Source organism: Hippopotamus amphibius, chromosome 14 (assembly GCF_030028045.1).
Source record: "Hippopotamus amphibius kiboko isolate mHipAmp2 chromosome 14, mHipAmp2.hap2, whole genome shotgun sequence".
Classification (NCBI taxonomy): domain Eukaryota; kingdom Metazoa; phylum Chordata; class Mammalia; order Artiodactyla; family Hippopotamidae; genus Hippopotamus; species Hippopotamus amphibius.
The window spans coordinates 16,632,329-16,658,934 of record NC_080199.1 but is presented as its reverse complement, the minus strand read 5'-3'; the positions used below and the strand labels follow the sequence as shown (position 1 = coordinate 16,658,934).

General features: G+C 40.8%; 1 protein-coding gene across 1 annotated transcript in view; it reads left to right on the top strand.

Moving 5' to 3' along the window:
* LOC130835707 (ATP-binding cassette sub-family C member 4-like) overlaps window positions 1-26,606 on the top strand; it is a 159,268-nt gene that overhangs the window by 80,196 nt on the left and 52,466 nt on the right. The window contains exons 20-23 of the mRNA XM_057707455.1: window positions 773-852; window positions 17,563-17,713; window positions 24,044-24,163; window positions 25,339-25,449. Coding sequence (XP_057563438.1) covers window positions 773-852; window positions 17,563-17,713; window positions 24,044-24,163; window positions 25,339-25,449 — 462 coding nt within the window. The remainder of the gene's footprint in view (window positions 1-772; window positions 853-17,562; window positions 17,714-24,043; window positions 24,164-25,338; window positions 25,450-26,606) is intronic.

The following is a 26,606-nucleotide window of genomic DNA, read 5'->3' as shown; positions in this document are numbered from 1 at the left end:
TTAGTTTTCATCTTGCAATCCTGCAGTCTTTAGGATATATTACTTTTGTGGATTCTGAGAAGGGAAATAAAATCAATGATGATAAGTGATTTTTCGTCATTAAGTAATATTTCTGTTTTCCTGCCTACATCTTTCTGATCTTCTTGGATGCTTAAGCATGGGTCTGTGTTTGTCACACCCACTGCACCTCTGAAAATAACAACTTATTACCCCAGTAGTAAACTCACAACCTGCAAATGGCAGGAATCCACAATTTCCCAAAATGTGAGGTGCTTTGTACTATCTTGAGGGGAAAAAAATTACAGAGGTTATAATTATGTTTATTTAAAAATATCACTTAGCAAAACTAATTTTGATAGCTAGAGCAAAATTAGTGTAACAATTAGGATTAACTTAAGTATTTTGTAACTGTTTATTTACTGACTTAGCACTTGGAATAAGTCTTAGATGGGATGGATCTAAAAGGAAGGAACATTCTCACATCCACCAACCCTTCCCAAACTGCCACAAGATTCTCCCCCCATTCTTTTAAAATTAAATCAGGACTCAAGTTCAACTCCCCACCCACTGCCATTTGGTGGTATTTTTGTTTCGCTTTAGGCATCATCCTGTTTTCTCTTTCTTTACCACTGACATCAGCTTATTTCATATGAATCTGTAATGTATTAAATACATATAGTTTTAAAATATTGTTTTGATTTATTTGTGAATTATTTCTTTCAAAGGGCCTGTCTGGGGGAAATGAGTGATTTCTCATGTCCTGTTCTTGCAGGAAGAATTTTAAATCGTTTCTCCAAAGACATTGGGCATATGGATGACTTGCTGCCCCTGACATTTCAAGATTTTATCCAGGTAACAGTCCTGTCAGAGTTCTCACAGGAAAAGCAAAGTGCCTGTTTTCACAGCCTTTTCACAAGGGCTGAGGTGGGCCTTTCAGCCTGGCAATGTGTCATGTTATCGTAAGTAAAAGGCCATGTTTGTAGAAGAAAGGTGTGGTTGTGATTGGGAGGCTGAGTTAACATGAGTAATACCTGGTGTAGAAGCAGCTACACAGACACATCAAGGTTGGTCGGAAGCAGCGACATGCTTGGTGAGTGGTTCTCCCTCTGCCTTCCAGGGATCTGGCCGGGCTTCCCTTTACTGTGAGCACATTTCATAGCAGAGAAACAGTCACCTCTCACGGAAAGATAGCCTAGATTAACTAAATTATGTGTTGTATTACCATAAAGACTTGTATTTAGTGCACCATTTTATTTTATTTTTTTTTGATAAGGCCAGGTTTGTTTACTTACAAAGAAAGATTAGTAATAATAAGGTGAAAATAATACTTGATCAAGGACAGTAAAAAGTAGTTATTGATGATACAAAGCCTTTAAGTCAGCACTTAGAGTATGGGATCAAAGTCATCTTTGAAAATGTCTTTTTTGTTTTTGTAGTCAGTTTTTCTTTTCATGTGTTGATTGCTCTGTTTTAAGGTGTCTTTAAGAAAAAAAAAAAAACCAACACAGAAATATCCACAGAAATACCTTCTATCCAGCCTTTGTTTTGTCTGTGAACTTGAGGTTCTAAAGACTGATGCTGGGTCTTCTCAGCTCTTATCTCCTCATTCAGTATCGTTGCTCATGTGGGGTGATTTTTCTGTTATTTAATTCTGTCAGCTTTTCAGTGATTCAGGCTCTGGCAATTTGCAAGTGTTTCTTTGGGAAATGAAGTGCATTTATCCAAAGCTGCACACAGAAATGCACCAATGAATATAAGCAAACAGCGAAGCCTGTGGGCAAAATCTTCCACTGTTTACCAAGGAGAAATAAGCTGAGACTCAGAGACAGAGGACTTTTACTGCAAACATGTCTGATTTTTTTTCTTTTTGGCAAAGTTATTTTATGAATGTGTCCTGCTGGGTTGAGCTACTTTATTTATCCCCAGAAGCAATCTTTCCCTAAAAACAGTGTCACGTTTTGAGAGTGATTGTTAATAACTTTGAAAAGATTTTGTGAAAACATCTGTTTCTTTGCTACTATGAGCTAGGCAATGGCTGCGTTTCCGTTACTGGCTGGCCCTCTGTGTGCTTAGCACACGATTAGTTAGCCGTCATGATCAGAATCCATCATGTATTTTTCTTGATGTATAAAAAGGACAGGGAGTGATGCTACCTGATTTCAGTATAAAACATTCTCAGTAATGTGAGAAGAGAAAATTCTAGTCTGGCTGATTTCTAGTCCCAGCTCTGCCACTTTCAGTTCAGTTATGTTGAAGTTTTGGGACCTCCAGGTGGAGGTGCCCTGCAGGTAATTGGAAGCAAGAGTCTGGTGTTTGAGAGAGAGACCTGGGATGCATGTGGTGCCTGCGTATTCCTCACTGAGCAGGTAGTAGTTGAGTCTGTGAAGATGCATAAGATTGCCCAGAGAGAGGGAAGCATTTTTAGGGACCAAGATCAGAAGCTTATGGAGGCCTTTATATTCAAGGAGAAATCAGAGAGAGAAGGGAAGCAGAGAAGACACACAATGAACAGCAAGGAAGAGAGGAGGAGATAGGTTGGGGAACTGAGGAAGGACAGGTCTGTTCAGTGCAAAGAAAGTAATTCTGTGGAAAGTTGTCAGTTGACTTGGAATTAGGAGGTGTCTGGTGACTCAAGGAGCAGGTTTCAAGTGGGAGGAGGCCAGCGTGCAAAGGGCTGCAAATGGAAGCAGCGTGGAGGAAGCTGAGGTGAAGGCAGGCTACTCTTGCAAGGAGTTTGAAAACAGGAGAGAGGCCCATCTGGAATGTAGGGTCTGAGGAGGTGTTGCTGGTTGTTTGGGTTTTTAGTGTGTGGGTTGGGGGTGTGGGTGGTGGTGGGTGGCACTTCCCTCTCTCCCTCTTTCCCCTCAACAAACAGGGATTAGAGCTGAGGCCCTGAGGTACAGGGTGAGTCAGGCATGAAGCCCTCCCCTCACGGGTCTCCTCCAGCCCCACAAGGGGAGGGTGACACCCAGAGATACATCCCTTGTTGCCTTTGGAATCCTAATTGTGCAAGCACCTTAGAGGAAGTTCTGGAAGGCAAACTGGATGTGGGGGCTGGAGGCAGTTAGGAAGCCTGGTCCAGGAGGTGGGCGGAGCTTCTAGGAAGTGACCTTTGATCCCAGATGAGAGGAAAAGGCCCCTGTTGGGGTTGGGGCAGGAGGTGCTGCCAGAAGCTGAGTTCCCGTGTGGGAAACAGTCTTTTCTCTCTGTCACCAGCTGATAGTGGGGTCAGGAGGTGGCTTGAAGGGGGATGTTCAGGGGTTTTTTTTGTTTTTTTCTTTTGTTTTGTTTTTAAGCTCTTGATTGGAGTATAATTGCTTTACATTGTTGTACCAGTTTCTGCTCAGTTTTGTTTTAAAGGGTGTCGCTAGTGTCAAGTGTGTTCAAATACATTTTTGATTATTCTATTCATCCTTGGTGTATTTTATAAATCTTGAAAAATACTTGATTATTTTCATTTTTATTTTTATTGCTTGTAAAGGGTTTATTCCATATACTTTTCCTCATCTAATTCCTTCTCATTTCTTTAATTGAAATCTCAGATAATTTATTTAATATTTTGCAGTAGTGATGCCAAGTGTGGGTAATAAAAACCCTGGATTCTGAGTAGTGGGTCTGCACTGCAGGACAGTCTATCCCCTCAGGTGGTGTCATTCAGAGACCACATCCCAACGGGGGCGATCATGAGTTTGTGCCCCATCCTGTACAGTGACTCTTATAACTACCAGATGTGTTGCCTGTCGAGTCCCATGATAGATGCTGGCCAGACTGGAGCTGTTCACCATTCCAAAGGACGAAGGAAGGCAGCATTAAAAAAGAAACCAATTTCTGTAGTGTGATTCCACCTGATAATCATTTATGGCGTCAATAGCTTTAAAGTGGGGTGGAGTGGGGAGCCCCGCAGTCTCCCTTTCCAAGCTTGAGTCCTAGCTCTCCCTCTTCCCGTCTCTGCCCCACAGAGCCACCCTCTCCTTCCCTGTAAAATAGAGAAAATAATACCAACTTCAAAAGGTTTGTTGGGAAGGCAAACTGAAGTCGTTTAAATAAAATTCTTATTATAACATGTAAGTGCATGTGGAGCACTAAATAATGGCAAATTATTTTTAAAATATCACAAGTATTTTTAAGTAGGAGAAATAGTCTGGTAATGGCATTATGTTACATTAAAATTATTGCCACAGGCAATTTCCAGGCTCATAAATATTGCCTCATGAGTTTGCATCACAGAGATTCTAAGTTTTGTAATCCTTAAAGATTTTAATGGACACTTTCCCATATAGACTCACAGAATAAAAATCAATTATTGTCAAAATAGACCATTGAGCACTAAATATTTCAAATTAATGTAATTTTCATACAGTTTGCCAAAGTCCCAGATAACATTGAGTAAGGAGTCTCACTTATCTACAATTCTTGTCATTAAAATCATCACTTCCAAGAAGTGTTCCTACTGATGAAGCAAGTAAAAATGAAGGTAAGATGCGAAAGTTGGACTTAGGCAGTTTGATTTTTTTAAAAAAGTTTGGGACTGCTCTGAGCATGTGAACTTGCATCCCTACACACCCCTCATTCAGAAAAAAAAGAAAAAAGAAAAAAGAAAAGAAAAGAAAAAGAAAAAAGAAATCAACGGCTTGGATGAGCTTAAGTAACTGACTTTTCATCTCTTTTCCTGAACACAAAGAACTAATCCTGAGGCTCCTGAGCCACCAGTGCAGGCAGTGGTGGGGACCACCCTGGAACGTGCTGTTCCCTCCCCACCACACACAACACATTGACTGCACTTTATGAGCTGAAAATGCCCAAGAGAAAGAAAATACGAAGAAGGTGTCTTTAGTCATTTCTTTCCAGAGCGGTGAGTGTAAACGGTGATGCATCTGGATATTGAGAACACAGCAAGCCTCAGACTAGGACGTAATAGGTTGGGTCACTTGCTTTTATAGAAGCAGAGTGGAACTGCCTTTCCTTGTCTCAGTACCACTGACCCCTGCATTTCATTGTGTAGAGATGGCAGGGAAAGTGTGTAGAAAGCATCCAGCCCCTTTCACTGAACAATGACTTTGTCATCTTGAGATTTCTGTGGTGTGTTGATCCTCCCCCCACCCCCTCAGTCAAATCTCCACTGGTGATACTTATTTTTAATATATATTTAATACTAGTCCTTTGTGAATATTTTCTTTCAGTCTGTGGCTTGCCTTTTTATGTCCTTAATGGAGATCAAGTTTTAATTTTGATGAAATCTAACGTTTACCTTTTGTTCCCTTATAGTTCATGTTTTTGTATCCTAAGAAATCTTTGCATAGCTTAAGGAATGTGAAGATACTTTGCTATTATTCTGCCTTTTTAGATATTGATGCATCTTGCATTAATTTTTGTGTATGGAAGAGTAGTTAGTGGTTGAGGTTTATATTTTTCTAGTTATTGTAGCCACATTTGTTAAATACGTTTATACACTGAATTGGCACCTTGGTTAAAAATCATTTGACTATGTATGAGCAAGTCTGTGTCTGTATCTTTATTTTGTTCCATTGATCTGTTTATTCTTATAGCAATACTGCAGTCTAGATTACTGTACATTTTAGTAAGACTTGAAATCCTGTAGTTTGTCCTCTAACTTGTACTTCTTTGTCAAGGTTGTTTTGATCAGTCTAGATTTTTCACTTTTCTGTGAGAATTTTAGGAGCCTTTCAATTTGTTTTTTTGATAAAACCATGCTAGAATTTTTGTTAATATCTCCTTTTAGCTGTAGATTATTTGAGGAGTCTGAGTCTTAACAATGTTGAATCTGCATTTATGAATATGGTATTACTCTCCACTTATTTGAGTCTTCTTTAATTTTAGAAAAGTTTTATAAGTTTTAGTCTAGACTTACACTTTTTTGGTTGAATTTATTCCTGAATATTTAATGTTCTTTCTTTGTGTTATTGGATTGTTTTTAATACCATTTTTCAACTATTTGTTGCTAGTATATAGAAATACAGTTGATTTATTTGTGAATTCACTTTGCATTTCCTGGAGTTGGTGGTGGTGTTTTTTTAAATTCTGTAGGATTTTGTACATATATGTCAGCTGTAAATAATGACAGTTTTACGTATTCATTTCTAATATTTTTGACTTTTATTTCCGTTTCTTTACTTCCTATTGTGGCTAGAGCTGCCAGTAGAATGTTGAGTAGAAGTGATAAGACATCCTTGTACTCTTAGGGCAAAATCTTTCAATATTTTTTTTATTAAGAATGATGTTAACTATTATTTTTTAGGTAGATATCTGTTATCAGATTGAAAATGTTTTCTTTAATTTCTCAATTACCAAGAATTTTGTATTTTGTTTTCTTAAAAAATCAAGAATAGGTGCTGAATTTGGACAAATTTTTTTTCTACCTTTCTTCAGATAATCATATGATTATTCACCTTTACTCTTTTAATGTGAATTGGTATTTGAAGGTTAAAGTTATATTCCTGGAATAAACTCCACTTGGTCATGATAACATCTTTCTTTAATGTATTACTGTATGTAGTTTGTTAATATTTTGTCAAGAATTTTTTATCTGTTGTTCATGAAGGATATTGGTCTGTAGTTTGCTTTTCTTGAAATATTTTGTCAGCTTTTTGTATCAGAATTACACAGACCTCATAAAAAGACCTGAGATGGGGAGAGGAAAGGAAAGAGGGGCAAGTTGGAGTAAGGTATTAAGAGATACAAACTACTAAGCATGAAATAAATATACAACAGATAATTGTTCAGAACAGGGAAATATAGCCATTAATGTGTAATAACTTTAAATGGAGTAAAAATATTGAATCACTATTGTATACCTGAAACTAATATAATATTTTAAATCACCTATGTCAATTAAAAAAAAGAAAACATACCATAAAAAAAAACCAAACAACCATGAGAAATGTTTCCATTTTGTGATGGTCAGTTTTATATGTTCACTTGGCCAGACTACATTCCCGTTATTCATTCAAAAAGTAATCTAGGTGTTGCTGTGTAGGTATTTTGTAGTTTGACTAAAATCCATTTTCAGTTGACACTAAGTATGGAAGATTATCCTCAGCAGTCTGGGTGGGCACAGTTCAGTCAGTTGAAAGGCCTTAGGAGCTAAGGCTTCCCTGAATAGAGAGAGAGTCTGCCTGTGGGTCACAGCATCAGCTGCTGTACAAGAGTTCCAGCCTGTCCTTTGTAACAGCCAGGCCTGTGGATTTGGAACTTGCCGAACCAAGTGTGATTGTGGCGTGTTATCTTTTTTATATTGTTGGATTCAGTTTATTGGGATGTTGTTTAATGTTCCTAAGACAGTTTGGTTTGTAATTTTTCTTTTAATGTCTTTGTGTGGTTTTTATAGCATGGTAATGCAGACCTCAAATTCCCTGAAAGAGTTTCGTAAAACATTTTTTTGCACAATGTATCTCTGAAGCCCTGTGGCCCTAAAGTCTTTTCTGTGGGAAATCTTATAATTACGGATTTGAAATCTTAAATCAATATGGAATTATTCAGATTTTCTATTTCTTATGTCAGTCTTTGTCATTTTTCAAGAAATGTATCCTTTGCATTAAAATATTTAAATTTATCAGCACAGTGTTTATTGTATCCTCTGTATAATGTCTGTGGTATCTCTTGTGTTATGCTCTTTTAATTCATGTTAATGGTGACTTTCTCCTCTCTCTCTCTCTCTCCTGTTTTTTCTTCCTACATTTCACTGGTGCTTTTAAGGAGCCACGCTTTGTCTTTGTTGATTTTTCTGCTTAGAAATTAGTTTTCTCCTTTCATTCATGTCTTTTTATTTCCATTCTTCCTCATACTTTAGTTTAGTATGATTTTTTTAAGATGGATTTTAAAACCCTGACTTTCAACCCCCTTTTTTTGGTAAGACTTCATTTTTCGTTAGAGCATTTTTCAGTTCAAAACAAAATTAGGAAGATACAGAGATTGCCCATGTAAGTTCTGTAGCCTTTAAAGCTATAAAATTACCTCTAAGCACAGCTTCAGTTTGCAGTCCTCAAATTTTAATATTAGTAGATTTTCATTTTGTTGTATGTCAAAACATTTTCTAATTTTATTGTAATTTTGAACTAGATAATATTTTCAAGTGTATTATTGAACTTGTAAACATTTAATGATTTTCTTTTCCTTTTATTGGGTAGTATTTTTTTGGGGTGGGTTTTTTTATTTATTTTTTTTTGAGGTACACCAAGTTCAATCATCTGTATTTATACACATATCCCCATATTCCCTCCCTCCCGTGACTCCCCCCCACCCTCCCCGTCCCAGTCCTCTAAGGCATCATCCATCCGCAAGTTGAACTCCCTTTGTTACACAGCAACTTCCCACTGGCTATCTGTTTTACAGTTGGTAGTCTATATATGTCTATGCTACTCTCTCACTTCGTCTCAGCTTCCCCTTCACCCCCCGCCCCCCCAAACCTCGAGTTCTCCAGTCCATTCTCTGCACCTGCGTCCTTGTTCTTGTCACTGAGTTCATCAGTACCATTTTTAGATTCTGTATATGTGAGTTAGCATACAATATTTGTCTTTCTCTTTCTGACTGACTTCACTCTGTATGACAGACTCTAGGTCTATCCACCTCATTACATATAGCTCCATCTCATTCCTTTTTATAGCTGGGTAATATTCCATTGTGTATATATGCCACATCTTCTTTATCCATTCATTTGCTGTTGGGCATTTAGGTTGCTTCCATGTGCTGGATATTGTAAATAGGGCTGCAGTAAACATTATGGTACATGTTTCTTTTTGGATTATGGTTTTCTCTGGGTATATGCCCAGTAGTAGGATGACTGGATCATATGGTAGTTCTATTTTTAGATTTTTAAGGAACCTCCAAACTGTTTTCCATAGTGGCTGTACCAACTTACATTCCCACCAACAGTGCAGGAGAGTTCCCTTTTCTCCACACCCTCTCCAAGATTTGTTGTTTCCAGATTTTGTGATGATGGCCATTCTGATCGGTGTGAGGTGATACCTCATTGTGGCTTTGACTTGCATTTCTCTAATGATTAGCGATGTTGAACATCTTTTCATGTGTTTGTTGGCCATCTGTATGTCTTCTTTGGAGAAATGTCTATTTAGGTCTTCCGCCCATTTGTGGATTGGGTTATTTCTTTTTTGGTATTAAGCTGCATGAGCTGCTTGTATATTTTGGAGGTTAATCCTTTGTCTGTTGCTTCGTTGGCAAGTATTTAATGATTTTCTAGTTATCTTTTTGTTGTTGGTTTCTGATTAAATCCAGTTAGGTTGGAATATGTTATGTACAATTTCTGTCCTTTGAAGTTTATTGATACTTGCTTTAGTATAGCATATATGTAATTTAAAAACTGTATTATGTAGTTATTACTGCAATTTTGTGTATTTATTAATTAGGCCAAGTTTGTTGATTATGTTTTCAAAATCTTCTATATCCCTATTGATTTTTATCTGCTTGTTGTATCAGTTATTGAGGTGAGTTTAAATCTCTCACTATAAAAATGGCATTGTCCATTTTTCCTGAGTTCTGTCAAATTATCTTTATATATTTTGTAACTATATTATTAGGATTATACAAATTTAGATTTTAAAAAAATCTTATGAGTATATTGACCATTTATTCTTACGAAAAGTTTTCTTTTATTTCTAGGAATCCTTCATAACTTCCTGTTTATAGTAGTGTAGCTAGATACTCTAGCTTTCTTTTTGTTAGTGTTTTCATGGGATACCTTTTTCAGAATTTTATTTCCACCTTTATGTGCTTTTATTTTTAAGGTGTGCCTTTTAAAAGTAGCAAATAGATGGACTTCAGTCTCTAATTTCATAATAAGCTTGAACTCAGAAAAGATAGAAAGGAAGCCAGTGATCAATGAGATATGCTGAACATGAAGGAAGAATTGCACTACTAAGAATTGCGCCCTCAATGCTTTCTATTATGTTAGTAAGAAACTGTAAACCAAACACCACCATTCACTCTTCAGTGGAGTTAGCTGTGACTCTCACTTGGGAGTTAATTGAAGGATGCACAGGTCCCAGAGCTGGTGTGGTTGTGAAAAGATCCAAGGCAGCCAAATGAGGGATGAAGAATGTGATTAGTATATCGCAAGTGTCGACTTAAAAAAAAAAAGCACAATGTGAGAGTTGTGAGTTAAGTTTTATTTGGGGCAAAATTAGACTGCAGCCTGGGAGGCAGCATCCCAGATAGCTCTGAGAAACTGTTCCAAAGAGGCAGGGGGGAAGCTCAGTATATATGTGGTTTTGGTGAAAGAGAAAAGCATGCAATCAAGCACATATTGTTTACAGAAGGTTACTGCTAGTCACAAGGAGCAGTCGTCACCATGAAGGATTTTAGTGTTTTTCTAGATATGAGGAGATACAAGAAATGGGCTCATAAAGTTGGCTGCTGAAAATATCTATCTAAAGACCTGTTCTGCCAGTTTTTCACAGAGCATAGAGTGCCTCAATTCAGGTCTCCCAACTGAACACCTTCCAGTGGGGGCTTTGACAGTCAGCAGCTGCAGCAACACATGATTTAATCTCTGTAGAGGTAGATGGCAAATGCCAATGGTGAATGCCAATTTGTAGTTGACACAAAGAAAGGGAAAGTTTAGAAAAGCTTTGTTGTAGGGTTTATATAAATCTCATCATATAGATAAAGACACACCAGTGTTCTACAATGTTCTGATTTAACAGAGTTTACCGAGTTGGGTGAGGTCAAAGGAAACAGAGATGATAAAGGAGGGATCTTAGAACCAGAGCTGATCTCTGAACCTCCTGAGATGTACAAGGTACCACATCAGCTTACATGCAGACTCAGTGCTGACTCTAGGTTGGTATTAAGTTTAGGAGCTTAAATTTAAGTTTCCTATATTTTTCTGCTTCCTTCTATTTACCCTGTAACTGAAGGGTAATGAATATTGTTTGATAGGAATTACACTTTATTTCTTAATCCTTTCAGAGTTTTGTGTGGCCTGTTCAGGATTTTACTGCCTCCCCAAGAATCTTGTGTTAGCCAGCAGCACAATCTATGTGATAACCATTTCATTGAAAGGTTATTTTCTTATCTCATGTATTTCCAGAATAAACGGGTAGAAGAATCTCTCCTACACTCACGTCACTAAACAGCTTACTGATCAAAAAACTATTGATCGTTGTAATTTTTTTCCTCTCTAATCACAAGGAAGTCTTGCCTTGTTTTCTTGCCAAGAAGTGAATCTTGCTTTGTTTATTGCACTTAAGTTGTATTTTCTGCAAAATCAGTAAATAGCTTAAGGCAATCTGGCTGAATTGTACTCATCACAGTTTAGAATGAAATTCTTAAGACTCTGACAGCAAAATTAAAGAATTTGAAATTCCTTTGAGGTGCTAGCATTCTTAATGTTCCTGATTTTACTTTTTAATACTGTAAACAAATAATAAAAGTACTGTCTACTGGTTAAGTGGCTTTATGATTAAATACATATTTCACATTGTGCTAATGTAGGTGTGAGAGCGAGTGAGAGAGTTCAAATAAGAATGGAGGGAGTCAAAAGTATGGAGGGCATATTTATTTGCATAAAATAAGAATACATTTTTACTGATGTTTATAGAAAACATGTTCTTTGGCACAAGTGTCACGAAGTCTAGCAGGCACAGAATCCCTTGGAATTAAGTATAAAGTAAACGTAATTTACTTTAAGTTGGTAGATGTGTGGGGTAGATAGCTAGGAATTCCTATAGGACTGTTCCCAGTGAATTGAAGGTTCTTGCCTTGTCGCAGAAAGAATTAGAGACAAGACAAGGAGGTCAAGAAAGTAAAGTGAGAATTTATTTAAGCAAGAATATGCTCTCAGAGGGACAGGGAGCAGACAGGAGAGGAGCTGCTGCCCTGGGTTTCTTTGGCAAGGTGATTATGAGGGGCATACAAATGAAGGGGTGGAATATTCACTGGGGAAGAAGGAGTTTGGGGACATATTCCCTGATTTTCATCCCATCTCCACCTTCCCGAGGGGAGGAGGGATTTTTGTCCTTATTTAGCTTTTATTGGACGTGTCCTGGCATCTGTGCCCGATGGGCACCTCTTATCTGCCAGGCTGACTTTATTGTGATGAAAGCGTGATGAGCAGCAGGTTACATTGGACGCAGGAGGGTCCCGCCTTTCCCCACCTTTCTTTGTCTGCTACCTGGACACTTATCACCCAGAATATGTGGTTTCCTGTCAGTCTGGAGGTTCCTGCTTTTCTTTATCTGCCCTGGGACCCCCACTGTTTACAAGATGCTTGATTTCCCTCTACCCTGCCCCGCCTCCACTTCTCTGCTCATATCTAACTACCTGCCTGATGTAACAGGACCGTAAGCAATATGGAAGTTATAGTCAAGAAGGTCAATATTCAGACTGTGCTTGTGGGAGGAATATGTTAAATCTGCAGTGTTAGAATACAGCGTTCATTCTAGAGATGGAGACTTCCTGGGGAAATTTAGTGTTTTTACTACCATCCAAATATAGATATTGAACATGTAAAGTACTCAGCCTCATTTTGTGTCCTTGGGATTTATGTATTTATTAAAATTATTGGCCTTTTTTTCCTCAAGACATTTTGATTTCTGGGCTTAGAACTCATCTTTCTTTTGAAACTGTCTTTTTTTTTTTTTAATTTAAAGAATAATTATTAAATCAATGCAAGTTAATATATTCTGTTAGCAAGTGTTTTTAAGACCTTTTAATGATCAGTCTGCCCTGTGAGCTGAGCAGGCTGTTACTCACTAATAGCTAGGAATCTAGAACTGGTCCTAGCATGGCAGAAACCAGGTAAAACCCCCAGGAACACAACAAAATAGAAAACACCGACTAAAGGGAAATATATGACAGTGGAGTATATTTAGATATTAATTTTTAAAATATGAATTTTAATCTTTATTTGGGATACAGTTCCAGGCAGAAATGAAAAGAACAAACTTGGGGTCCGAATGGCTGAATTACCTGACTTTGGGCAAATTACTAAACCTTTCTGAGCATCACTTTCCTGCTTTGTAAAAGGAGAGGATAATCCCTCCTACTCAGATTTGATGTGAGAAGGAAATTAAACAATGCCTGTGAAATACTTGAGAGGTGGGGCACATGGAAAGTCTCATGAAATGTCCTCCATTGTTGGTAATTGGGAGGGTGGGGTACCATCACTTCTTTGCTTGTTGCCCAGATCTAGAGAATTGTGGCATTTCTTCAGGATTATGAGAAAACTTGCCGTGGGCACTAGCCATAAAGCAGTGTCATATTTTTTCAAATGTTTTGGTTGGGCAGGTTTTTAAACCAAATCATGAACATTTTTCTCATGGATTATTTTTTCTCCCTTTTCTTTACTCCTTTTGTATATACCTTATTAACAATTCATTTAAATGCTGGTGTGGTTTGTCAGAAACAGCTGCTCACAGGGACAGCATCCTTCCTGAGGATGAGAGGTGCTCATTAGGCTTCCTTCCATGGGTGGTGGTGACGGGTCCTCTGCCTTAGTCATCCTGACATCCTAACCAAGCTGTTTGCACCGGCTAATCTGGAGTGGACACAGTTGAATTTCCTGGGATTCACGAATGTACAAAATCTAGCTTTTGCACTTCCATTGATATCAATACACCAGTTCATGGTCCATGAAATAGAAAAGGTCAAATTGATCCTGTCTTTGGAACATATTGAATAATCTGGTTTGGTTTTGTTACTTCAGAGGTCCATCATGTTTTCCCTTAGTCTCCCATAAATGCTCAGCAGTTTCATAACAGTAAGTCTTCACCAAGAAGAAGCAAAATTTGAAACAGACAGAGAATATGGAATAAGAAAGAAACATCTCAAGAAATGTGGACTTGCTGCCATATCCCTAAGGTTATCAATCTTTGGAAGAAGATACAGAGAGCATAGAGACAGTAACAGAAATGTTAGGTGTGAGGTTTATTGGTTATGCCTATTGTTTGAAGTGATCTTCAAACAAAATAGTCCACAGATAAGATTTTCTCTGTGGCCAGAGAAAAGCCACAGTCACTTTGGTACGTGTGACATCATCACCATATCTAGGAAAAAATAACACCTGCTCTGATACTTCCTTGGAGAGTACAGAGCTATTCAAGTGGTTAGAATGAATGTTCTCTTAGGGTCCAATTTCATGAAATTCTTAAGATTCTTTGGGCCCTTAAATCTATTAATATACCATCCCTCCTCCCCTGCTGCTAGTACCCAGAGCACAATGAAATATGGTAATAATGGCTTAGAATTTGTTTGTTATGCATGAACTGGAAAGCACTTTATATATACATGATGTTATTTAACTCCCAGCACCATCCTTTTATGTTGTCGGTACATCCCAAATTTTACTAAGATTGAGAGTGGGTGTAGTATCTTACCATTTCTGTTAATTTTTCAGAGGGTTAGCCCTAAACCCTGTCTCAGGTAGCTCAATACTGGGGTAATGAAATTTCTGCTCCAGGTGTAGGTTGTCTTTCTCTGCAAACTAAAGAATTATTCTGACTTGTGAAAAACCACCATATACTCTCAAGTGAAAGACTTTATCCTAGAATTTTTTGTACTTATTCATATGGAATCATAGACTTTGGATAGAATTCTCTGCTGATGTGCTCCAGTTGGTTATAAGCTTATCAACATAATGATTCCCCCTTATTTCTTGGGGCATCAGGACTTGGGTTGCTTGCTTCTGGGTCAACATGCTTCTTGCTGTGTACACATCATTGTCTCTGTGCTGTAGTGAGACAGAGGTGCAGAAGCACTGGCCGTGGGAAGTGGGCCATCAGATGGGCCTGAAATCAATCAGGTGGGGGGAATCGTGTGTGTATCTTGGATTAGGCTCCTTGGAATTCCTAGGAATGTGGAAGGAAGAAATGAGATTGGCCTGAGGAAGGGATGTTTGTTGTACCCAAGAATCTTCTGTTTCCTTCTTTGGAATGTTGACTTTTTGCTTAGATACCATTTTTGCCTTCTACCAACTTCTGTAAAGAGTGTGAGACAGTTGGCAACAAATAAAAGATTCACAAATGTATATGCATAAATACATATAGATATAAACGCATATATTGTATATACATTTTATAATATAGTATAGTATAACATAATATGCTATCCAATCCACTATGAGCCTGGCTATAGTATGACCTACAAGTAGAAATAAAACTCTCACAGAAAGCCTCTTTGAATTGCCTCAGAATTTAGGGACATGAAATCTGAAGGACCTAACCTAACTTGGGAGCTTCTGAGAGCAACAGTTACCAGTCTTTAATGGGTTCCCAAAGAAGAGCAGTGGCACAGCTCCCGTGGAGTCCTTCATTTTGATCTTACCTCTGCTTCCCGAGTAATCTGCCTGGCTGGCTTAGCCATAAAAGGCCCTCACCTGGGGGGAGCCAGATTACTGAAACTGGTGAATGTTGTCTAACCAAATGATGTGAGTCTGCTAGAAAATTGTAATTTGGATTTTTTCATAATTGACTTTCCTGACAGCTAATGATGGCAAGCCAAGTGACTTTACTTAAGACAAGACATAGAAAGAGCTGGACGGACCCCCTCCCCTTGAGCATGAAGGTGTGGCAGGATGGGATGCATCAGTTAATCCTGTGGCTGTAAGAAGTTGTTTAGCTGTAGGTGTAATAGGAGTGAGATTGTACAGCCCTAATTTTCTCCACTTATGATTGGAATTTATTCCTTCAGAATCCCATCCTCTACACTCTGAGGTTTGTATTGATACCATGGCAGAGACTGGGAGAAACAGGAAAAGCACATGAGCCAACGTCCAGACACTGCAGTCTGGGTCACAAGGGCTCCCGGCCACAGTCACAGCTCTGGACGTTTCCTCCTCCTCACAAGCTCCTCCTGCCTGCAGCTGTGGCTCTGGGATTCCTTGAGGACAAACTGCTCCTTTCTTTCTCCATGACCTGCAGTGTCTTCCTGGGAAACCTTAAGACAACCACTTACCCTCCCAGCTTCACGTTTCTTATCTGTAATGTTAATGGCAGTCCTTGCTTTTCTTATTCACAAGATGGTTGTGAGGATCCTCTGAGAAAACTGATCCGGAAGAGCTGTGAGATGATAACCTGAGTCTCTGTGGTACAGGCATTACCCCGCTAACCCCTCCCTCAGAGATGCACCAGGGCCAGCTGACCTGGGTGACAAGGTGGAGACGGCCCTAGGCTGGCGAGCACAGGATGCAGGTGCTGGTGCTGAGAGGACACAGAACAACCAGTGTTGTTCTGTGTCCTCTCAGCACAACTCAGACAAGCATTGCAACCTTCCCAGCCCGGCTCCTTTTTGGTCAAAATTTCCATCAACTGTGATTACTGCCTGCAAATTATACCACTCTTTCTATTAGTTAAACTTGCCTTCAAATCCTCTAAAAAGCATTCAGGTTGTTCTTCCCCGTGTTTCCCAGCACTCTGTGCCTTGTGCACATCATCATGGATTTGTATTCATCTGAGGTTGTAAACTTCAGAGGCCTTCGCCCAGGCTGTGGGAACCTGCACATGCCCTCCATTCACCCTGCTTTCATAGCAGGCAGACGCTACGTGTAGATTGCATTCTTATCGCCTGAAGTTGTACACTATGATATCATACTTTTCCTGATAAAGATGGATACTTAAATCAGCATCAGCCAATGCCTTCAGTTTCTATTCTACCTGCTGTCATTTTAGACCAAGATAAAACCATTTCATGGAATGAGGTGATGATGAAGTGAATGTTCATGAAGCTCTTAGCACAGAGCCTTGCATACAGTAAACTCCCGGTAACTGGCATTTGCTGTTGTTATAATCATTAGCCTTTGGAATGCATATTTTAAATACTTAGCATAATGGCAGAAAGTTGGCTGTATGTTGGGCGCAAACTTAAATATATCATAATGGCTCATGATGTAGGCTCTGCAACTCCGTGACTTAGGCTTTGCAGTCTCCATCACATTGCTTTTCCTCTCTCTGTGCCTCAGTGTCTCCATCACTAAAATGAGATAATATTGATACCATTATACAGTAGGGCTATTGTGAGGAGTAATGAGTTAATACATGTGAAGTATTGACTGTTCAACCCTGTACACAGTCAGCACTCAGCAAATGTTAACTATGGATAGAAAACCAAGAAAGAGGAGTTCCGACTTCCAAATGTCAACGTTTGAATTTTTTCCTCTTTTTCTGGACACTGTGTAATTAACCACTTCTTTATCCCTGCATGTATAGCTGAGGTCTCTGGGTTCCTCATCTGTAATACCTGCTCTCTCATCTCTCTAGTAACAGCCACTGGCTCATGATATTTGGGATTCAAGTCCTACTCTCTCTGAGTCTCAAATATTCTCATCTGTGAAAATAGTAATGCCTGCCTCATAGGGCTGCTGAATATATCAAAACACTTAATGCCTAGAAAGTTCTCATCATAGTGTTTGACCCATGCAATAAATATCATGAGGACCACCTATAATTTTATTTCTTTGCATGGGAAAGGATTCCCTACCATTCCAACAAGTCTTTCAAGAAAAGGAGTTTAATCCTAACAGAACAACCCATTAAAGTTTATCTTTGAAAAGAATCCGTGATAAGAAGGCCTCTGTATCTGTCTTTGCTATTTCAGACATTCCTACTTGTGATTGGTGTGGTGGGCGTGATGGTGGCAGTGATTCCTTGGATTGTGATACCTGTGATTCCCCTTGGCATCATTTTCTTTGTTCTTCGGCGGTATTTCTTAGAGACGTCACGAGCTGTCAAACGCCTGGAATGTGCAAGTGAGTACCGGGGCTCTCGGGTGGGGATGGGAATGCAGGCTGGCTTCCACCTGTGCCGTCATCAACCAGACCATGAAATTCTGCAGACTCTGTCTTCTAGAATTTCTCACCAAGTCGACATTAGGTAGTTGCATATTATGGCCACTGTGGTGTGTCGACTGTGGCTTTGCATTTTAGCACAAGGAGGACAAGTGAGAGTACCATGAGGACAGGGACTGTTTCTGTTTTGTTCGTGACATACTTCCTAACAGAGCAGCCACTCAGTAAAACTTTTTTAAAAAAATAAAATGTTTCATCCAGTTGGAACTAATGAAGAAGGAGAATAGGGGGTTTTCTTCCCCTGACGTTACTAGAAATGACAAGGAAAGGAGGCATCAGGAAACATACTCATGTGTGAGAAGTGATGTATTTGAAAAATACATTCACACACTCAAAAGATGGCAAGTAAGCTGCAGTTGCTAACTGTTTAAAAAGATAAGCCCTGTTATTTTCAGGGTTGCTCTTTATCATCACCAGTATTGGGGTGATGCCACACTGTTTGTAGTCCCCCCCCTCAAAGCTGTTCATATAAATGATGTGGGAAATAATCCCCTTAGGAGGACATAGGAGGGGGATCCATTCAGTGCGCATTTAGTCTATTACTCCATTCAGCTTCCTACTTTTAGCATAATGGGGAACACGTTTATGATTCATCATTCTGTTCTACAGGTAATCACAGAGGATGAAATAATCCAGAGCTTATCTTATTATTAATGCACAGATATATCTCATCATTATTAAAACAAAGAATCATAAGGAAAGTAGAATTCTTATATATTTTTTAGAAAGGTATAAGCACAATAGCCAGAAGTAAAGAAGGAAGATGCTCGTATCAGAAACCTCAACCACAGGTAGTTACTGCAGATTAACACCAACTGGACTTTCTAGAATCCATGCCAAGAAGAGAAACACACTGAGGCCCATGGTTCTCTATACTTACTAAGCGGGAAAACGTAAGTTCATCAAGACAAAAGAATTTTTTGTTGTAGCATTTGCATGTTTTTTTAAATTTTATTTATTTATTTATTTATTGGCTGTGTTGGGTCTTCATTGCTGCACACGGGCTTTGTCTAGTTGTGGCAAGTGGGGGCTACTCTTCATTGTGATGTGTGGGCTCTTCATTGCGGTGGCTTCTCTTGTTGCAGAGCACATAGGCTCTAGGCGTGTGGGCTTTAGTAGTTGCGGCACATGGGCTCAATAGTTGCGGCACATGGTCTTAGTTGCTCTGCAGCATGTGAGATCTTCCTGGAACAGGGCTCAAACCCGTGTCCCCTGCATTGGCAGGCGGATTCTTAACCACTGTGCCACCTAGGAAGTCCTGCAGGTTTTGTTTTTAATAGTAAACCCTTAAAAGGCATTTATCATAAGTATTTGTATAAAGGATAGTGGGCATCAGTTTTATAAAATCTATAAAAAAAATGTTCAGTCATCAAGAGAACCAACTAAACTCCATAATGTCTGGTTTTGTGAGGTGTTTGGATGGATGGTGGAGCGGTAGAGTGCAGGTGTGTGTGACATTCTGCTGATGTGACTTAATTGGATGGTAGGACCTAGGGAGGCAGAGGAGTAAGTGATGAGCTCCATTCAGTCTTCTGTGTAGACAAAGCCTCAGATGTGTTAAGTTTTGAGGCCACCCATGAGTCGTTCAACCATCTTGTTGCAAAGCATGTCTCTGGTACATTCAAAGAGGGGTTGTTCCAGAAGGAACACTTGACAGAGATCTTAGCCTTTCCCATCTGTAAGGAAGTGGAGAGAAGCACACCTCCTGAGGCTTTTTTCAAGAAGCAGTACAGGGCTACCCTGGTGGCACAGTGGTTAAGGATCCGCCTGCCAATGCAGGGGACACGGGTTTGAGCCCTGGTCCGGGAAGATCCCATGTGCCGGGGAGCCACTAAGCCCATGCACCACAACTACTGAGCCTGTGCTCTAGAGCCTGTGAGCCACAACTACTAAGCCCTTGTGCCGCAACTACTAAAGCCTGCACACCTAGAGCCTGTGCTCTGCAACAAGAGAAGCCACTGTAATAGGAAGCCTGCACACCGCAATGAAGAGTAGCCCCCACTCTCAAAGACCCAATGCAGCCAATAAATAAGTAAAATTAAAAAAAAAAAAAAAAAAGAAGTAGTACAGAATTTTCTAAGTATTTGATCTGGAAGTCTGAGAACTTTGTCTCCATCCCTGTGATATATTGGGTTTTTTTTTTTTTGCAACCTCATAGGCTTCAGGAATGTTAGACAGTAAATTCAATCTGGATACTTCCTCCATCACAAACCAGATAACTAAACGTGGTGCCCATTTGGTTAGAACTGTTTATGTTCTCTCTCTAGGTGCTGGGTCTGTGCCAGAAATAATAATACTGATGTTTTCTCTGTGCAGTAACTAATAGTATGTCTTAAGGTCACTGCTGGAGCCAGCGGTAAAAAGAAGGACTCCTGACTGCCGTGGCCAGAAGCAAAAGCCTGCTTCACCCTTGTGCTCTGAAGGACTACTGAAGTCCTGAGGTTTATTTTCAGATCCTCCTGCCTAGCTGCCTCTGGAACCTTAGGTTAACTTTTGTCATCATTTAAAAAAAAATTTTATTTATATTTTTATTTAATTTTATTAATTTTGGCTGTGTTGGGCCTTTGTTGCTGTGCACAGGCTTTCTCTAGTTGCAAAGGAGGGGGGGCTATTCTTCATTGCAGCGTGTGGGCTTCTCATTGTGGTGGCTTCTCTGGGCTCTGTAGTTGTGGCTCATGGGCTTAGTTGCTCCGTGGCTTGTGGGATCTTCCCAGACCAGGGCTCGAACCGGTGTCCCCTGCATTGGCAGGCAGATTCTTAACCACTGCGCCACCAGGGAAGCCCAACTTTTGTTATTTTAATGACAGATCTATAACTGATTATGATGGGTTTTTTTTACACATTTTTTGCAAATGTAAGCATAGCAATGGTCAGTCAGGGAGCAGTGCATAAAACCAGGATGGCGTTTGGTTGCCTTTCTCGAGCTGACTCTGTGCATTGGGCAGTGCCTGAGTGATGAAGCCATATCCTAATTCTGTCTGAAGGCTGCTGTGATCAACTAGCAGTGTCTGCCACGGGCATTGCTAAGGGAGGATTAGCACGTGTGCTCCGTGTATTCCAAACACAGACTCTGCTGTTTTAAGGGGTTTTCATGCCAGATTCCCAGGGACTTTGTTCAACCTCAGGTGCTTAATAAGATGTGCAGTAATGGCAAAGGCTAGTGGATATTAGCTAAGTAAGATTTGGAGGTTTTCTAAACATAAATGACAAAGTCTGGAGAAAACTGCATTTAGTCTCACATGGGCATCCTTCACCCTGATTATCCTCCCTCTGAGGCACTGCAGCTGTGATTAAAAGCCCAGCCTTGGGAATAAGACAAGAGTTTGGTCTGACACCCAGCTCTACCACTTAGGTGGGTTAATTTACTTAGTCCTGAGCAGTGAGTGCTCTTATTTCCTCAGTCTCTGGGGGTCTCATGAGGACTTCTAGAGTTCATGATTGTAAAGTGCTTGCCGGCCACTACCAAAGGCACTAGAACCTTGAACATGATGGAATCAAGAACATAGTAACAAGTGGTACATCTCATGTAGCAGGGCTGTAACCCCAGGGTCCTTGCATGCAGTTCCCTGCCCTCCCCCTGCCAGGGAAGATCTGCAGTCCTTGTGGGGTGTGTCCCCAAAAGTCCTCAGGTTTGTGGAAAACACAGCTGTCGATCATGTGAGCTGTAGGGTTACACGCATCTGTGACTGCAGACTGATGCCATGGCTGGTACATGGTCTGCTTCAGGACAGCGAGCTCAGTCCTTGTGGGAAAGAGAATATTTCACTGGGCAAGATAATGCCAGAGCCTGACATCCCCTCTCCCTCTGCACCGGTTCATTTTCTTTGCAGATCCTCTAGTTCACTCATCCTGGCATCCTGCTCAGTGCTGAGTGGGGTTTGAAAGAAACAGGGTAGCTTTTCACAGGTCCTGATGCTCTCTGGACCACTGTGACTCTTGGGCATGAGGTGAGGTAGGTGGTAGGGGTGTATGGGTTCCCTGGTGTTCAAGGCTGAGATGACACCTGATTTCTAAAGTCGACCCTGTCCTCCATCCCTGCTGGAGAGCATCAGCTGCAGCTTTGATCTCCTGATGAGGGAAGCAGGTGAGGGAGGCCAAGCTGAAGAGTTTCACTCCAGGACTCTCCCAGGTGAACAGCCATGTCTGCTTCCTTCTCAGAAGCCTTGTGAATAGTGTTGAGGTCACAACATTTGCTCTGAAAATGGAGCCTGGTTCTGGTGAGTTTTCTGTGCTCTCTGGAGCTGGGTTCTCAGTACCCTCCTGACAGGGTAACGGGCCCTGGAATCCTCCTGTGTCGTCCCTGTGAGCACCGTGCTTCCAGATGGACTGAGTTTTGGGCGTGGGTTGGGACACCTGCTGAGGGTGCAGAAAAGTCCTATACAGAGCTCCTGGCCTTTCTTATTTGGACCATGAGCTCAGTCTGTTTTCATTGTCTTAAAAGTACAAAGTTATAGGAAGATAAAATATAAAAGGTTACTGAATAGAATGAAGGGAGAGAACAGTGTGGATGCTGGAGTGAAACCACAAACATGTATCTGGACGGTGAGAATCAACACTGTCACTTAAAGCTCTTTGCCTCAATTAGATACATGGGAAATGTTAGATCATGGCTGGGTTCAGAGAAGGGTTTTTCCTTAAAGCAATATCACAGGTGAGGATCCCTAACAGTTAAGGTTGCTGGTCAGATGTTCCAGTTGGGAAGATCCCCAGGGCTGAGTGGATGGTGAGCTGGCCCACAGCCCAGGCTGTCCTCCCACAGCCCAGGGCTTCCCACCCTCTCTGATCCCCAGTGTCTCACAGGAGGAAGCCTGCTCCTTTCCTGTTTGTAGAACCAGGGACACTAAGCATAAGAGGAGGTTCTGTGTCTGCACATTTGTACCCCAGCTCCCCCCACCCCCACATCTGCAGTGCCTGTGTGCAGATCGGTACTGACTGAACTGTCACCCAGACAGGCATTCAGATGCTGGGCTAAAGAGTCAGGCCTTGAAAATAGTTTGTAGTTTTTCTTCCCCCCTGATTTTTTTCTCCATCATTTTATAAAGTCTCTGTAGCCTCCTGTAAGATAAGTGATCTTACCTTCCCCTGAATACCCAGGGTTTTTTCTGCTGATAAAGCACAGGTTACCATTCATCTCAGACAGGGTCACAGGCTCACAATCTTCCCATGAAAATAACAAGTCACAGCCTCATTCAAGGTGGGGAATGTAAACCATAAGGGGTCCTCCCTGCCCAGCAGCCTGCAGCCCACCTGTTCTCTGAGGTGCAGGAGCCCGACCCTCGTGCTTGTGGTCAGTGTGCTCCTAGAGAAGATGGCAGGGAAACGCATGGTCAGTCCTGTGACACAAGACCCAAAACCCCCTTGAGGTCACTCAAAAGAGAATGGCTGCTAAGGCCACTGTCAGATTCTAAGAGGATGATGTGAGTGTCACATGCCACAGTGGCCTCCAAATGCCGGGACAGGTATCCGGCAGGGCAGTTATAAAAACATCCATCAGGTTCCTGGAGCAAAAGTCAAGACTATTCAAAGACCCCTTGGCTGCTTGGGTCCTGTGGGCACAAGGGCAGTGCAGTACCCAGTGTCTCCGGGACCCGCAAAGAGGCTCTTGGAGGAGGTGCAGGGAAAGTCCCAGATTGCAGGGAGATGGCAGACTGTCTGTTCACCTTACTTATCTCGCCCCTGTCCTGTGCCTGGCACTGGTCCAGTTTGGAGGATATACTGACTTTTCTCTCAGCCTTAAGTCACTAATCTAAGGTGGAGATAACACACAGATAGTTCATCAAAATGCAGTGCGGTGGGGACTCGCGCAGAGAATTAAATTTTACAATGCTACTGACTCAAAAATTCATAAACAATAATTTCCACCTGAAGGGATGTCAGGAAACAATTTCAGAGGAGGCTGTGTTTGAGGAGGACCTTGATGAATGAGTAAGGAAAGAAAGAATTTCAGTATGTAAATCTAGCTCCAATTTGAATTTGGTCAAAGATAGGTTCAAAGAGAATCTTTCATTTCCAGGTCATTAAAGTGAAGCTTGGTGTGAGCAGGAGTTTGAGGATTCGCATGGAGGTTCCTCTCCAGAAGGGGCATCGTCCTTCCTCCCCCAGGCAGCCCACCAGGAAGCCGGAGTGTGCCATTTGGCAGGACATGGGACCACAGAGCATGGGAGGCAGTTGGTTTCCTTGCATCCAGCCTCCCTGACTTTCTCTGTCATTTGTCTGTCTCTGCTTCCCCAGCACGGAGCCCGGTATTTTCCCACTTCGCATCTTCTTTCCAGGGACTCTGGACCATCCGGGCATACAAAGCCGAACAGAGGTTTCAGGAACTGTTCAATGCACACCAGGATTTGCATTCAGGTCTGTAAGTTTCTAGAAATGATTTCAAAGGATGGGATGTGCTGTGTTCTAAGGCCTGACCTCCCTCTCAGATGGCCTTGCTGGCCTGTACCTCTCTCTGGGCTGCCCCACGTCTCCCTCTGCTCACCTGCCTTCCCCGCCCCCTCCTCTCAGCATCCTCTCTGTGCTCCTCTCTTCCCATCACACCCCTGCTTTTCTACCCTAACTGACTTGTATTGTCCAACTGTCACTGTGTCCTGTGGATTTCTGTCCTTTTAGGGCAAGGGTTAATGAACCTCTTTTTGCAAAGAGCCAGAGAGTAAATATTTTAGGCTTTGTGTACTGTCCTGTCTCCGTTGCAACTACTTAACTTTGCTGTTTCAGTATGAAAGCATCAGCAAATAGCTGTGGCTGTGTTCCAATAAAATTTTATTTACAAAAGCAGATGCATAACCATTCTTAGCTCACAGGCTATAGTTTGCCAACTCTCTTTTCAGAGTATGCGGGGCGGCAGAAATAATTGAGGAAAATAATTTCCTGATTATTAGATTTGTTGCCACTTGATAAGTATTATTCTTTTTATCAGTGACTTTTTTCTCTATTTGGTAGAAAATTCAGAACTTCCTCTATGTCTATAAAATTCTGGCCCAACTATCCAGTCTCTACTGTATTTTGAAGACAAAATGGCATTTTGAAAGCCACATGCAGATCCTTTTAACTGATGGTCATTTAGATACTGGCTCCTGAGAGTAAACACTGTGCAGGGCCCTGTAGTAAGTGCAGAAGGTGCTGGAAACAGTGTGTGCTGAGCTCTCTGCTGTCAGAGGACTGGAAGTAGTCGACATGTGAGAGGAGGGCCTCATGCTGAGGCCCAGCACTGCAGGAAACGCGTCAGTGAGACCACTGTTTCCAACTTCTTCCCTGTGATCATATTTCTGTTTGTAACCTGTGGGTTGAGGTTTTCAGTGCTTGCTTCCCACAAGGCCTCTGGACTGATTCCTGTGTGTCCCATACGTCGTCTTGTGTCAGAACCTAGCTTTCTGGAATCTTTAGGCTCCTTGGGTGTATAATGTTGCTGTCCTACCTTGTGTAAAAATCTTTTGTAGCTCAACTGAGCAAAATGATCTCCCTCATTTGAAGCAGTTAACGTGTTTTTTCTATTTATTCATGATGCTTATCACGGTGCACAAATCCAGAGGCTTGTTTCCTGCTTTTGACCACGTCTCGCTGGCTCGCCGTGCGTCTGGATGTCCTCTGTGCCATCTTTGTCACTGTTGTTGCCTTTGTGTCCCTGATTCTGGCAGAAAGTAAGTACAGATGTGAATAACTATTTGTGGTATGATTATAATTTCTAGTGGCATTAACAGTTATTAAATTAAACTCTTGCCACTTTGTCTAATATCATATACTGTTTGATCCTGATGAATTGTATTAAAGCTTTCGCAGCATGTGATTCCATAGTATGGCCCACGTAGAGGAGTCATTTGGTCTTTTGAAACCTTTTCTTCTTTTATGTTTCTTTGAATGGGTTGAGGTCTGCACAGCTATAGCAAGCTGACCTTGTGAACATTCCTGGTAGCGTCTGAGTATTGGGAGGAGAGACCCGAGCTTACCATTAGGCCCTTTCTCTAGCTTAGGGTTTTAGGTTTCAGCTTTAGGTCTACTCAGACCTCTTGGATGTGGGTGCCTGGTGCATGGCAGGGAGAAGATTCTCTGCAGGAAAGAACACCATCCTCACTGCTATGTGGGTACTAGATTAGCAGTTGTTGGCTTATGTGGCATGAATTCACCACCTGTAATTTCTCCATAGTAACAGCACTGAATCACAGTCTTTAATAATGAAACAATGAGAGTGCTATTTTATATTTTAAAGCAGTGGCTCTTAGGACCCATTGCCTTGTTTTTTGTGGTTTCTTCCTGAAGCTGGATGTAGAAAGTGAAGTTACATAGTAGTGCTTGAAACCATAATGACCAGAGTCTGAATAATGACATTTTTTCTTACTTGTATAATACTGTGAAGTGTATGTCAACCCTGTTGGAATTAATAAAATCATTTAATAGTCTTTCTGGATTCATAGTGGGTTTTCTTTTGTTTTCCATTGTATCATGGTTTCAATAAAGAGACAGTAAAAGTATACATAATACTATCATTATATACAAGAGATGTAAATATTATAAAGGAGCCTTCTTGATAAAGTGACAGAAGCAGCCAGGCTTGGGATTAAGAACTGGACTGCCTTGTCTCTTCAGCAAATGGTGTTGAGAAAGTTGAATAGCCCTGTGTAAATCAATGAAGTTAGAACACACCCTCACACCACACACAAAAATAAACTTAAAATGGCTTAAAGACTTAAATATAATACATGACACTGTAAAACTCCTAGAAGAGAACATAGGCAAAATATTCTCTGACATAAATCATAGCAATGTTTTCTTAGGTCAGTCTCCCCAGGAAATAAAAATA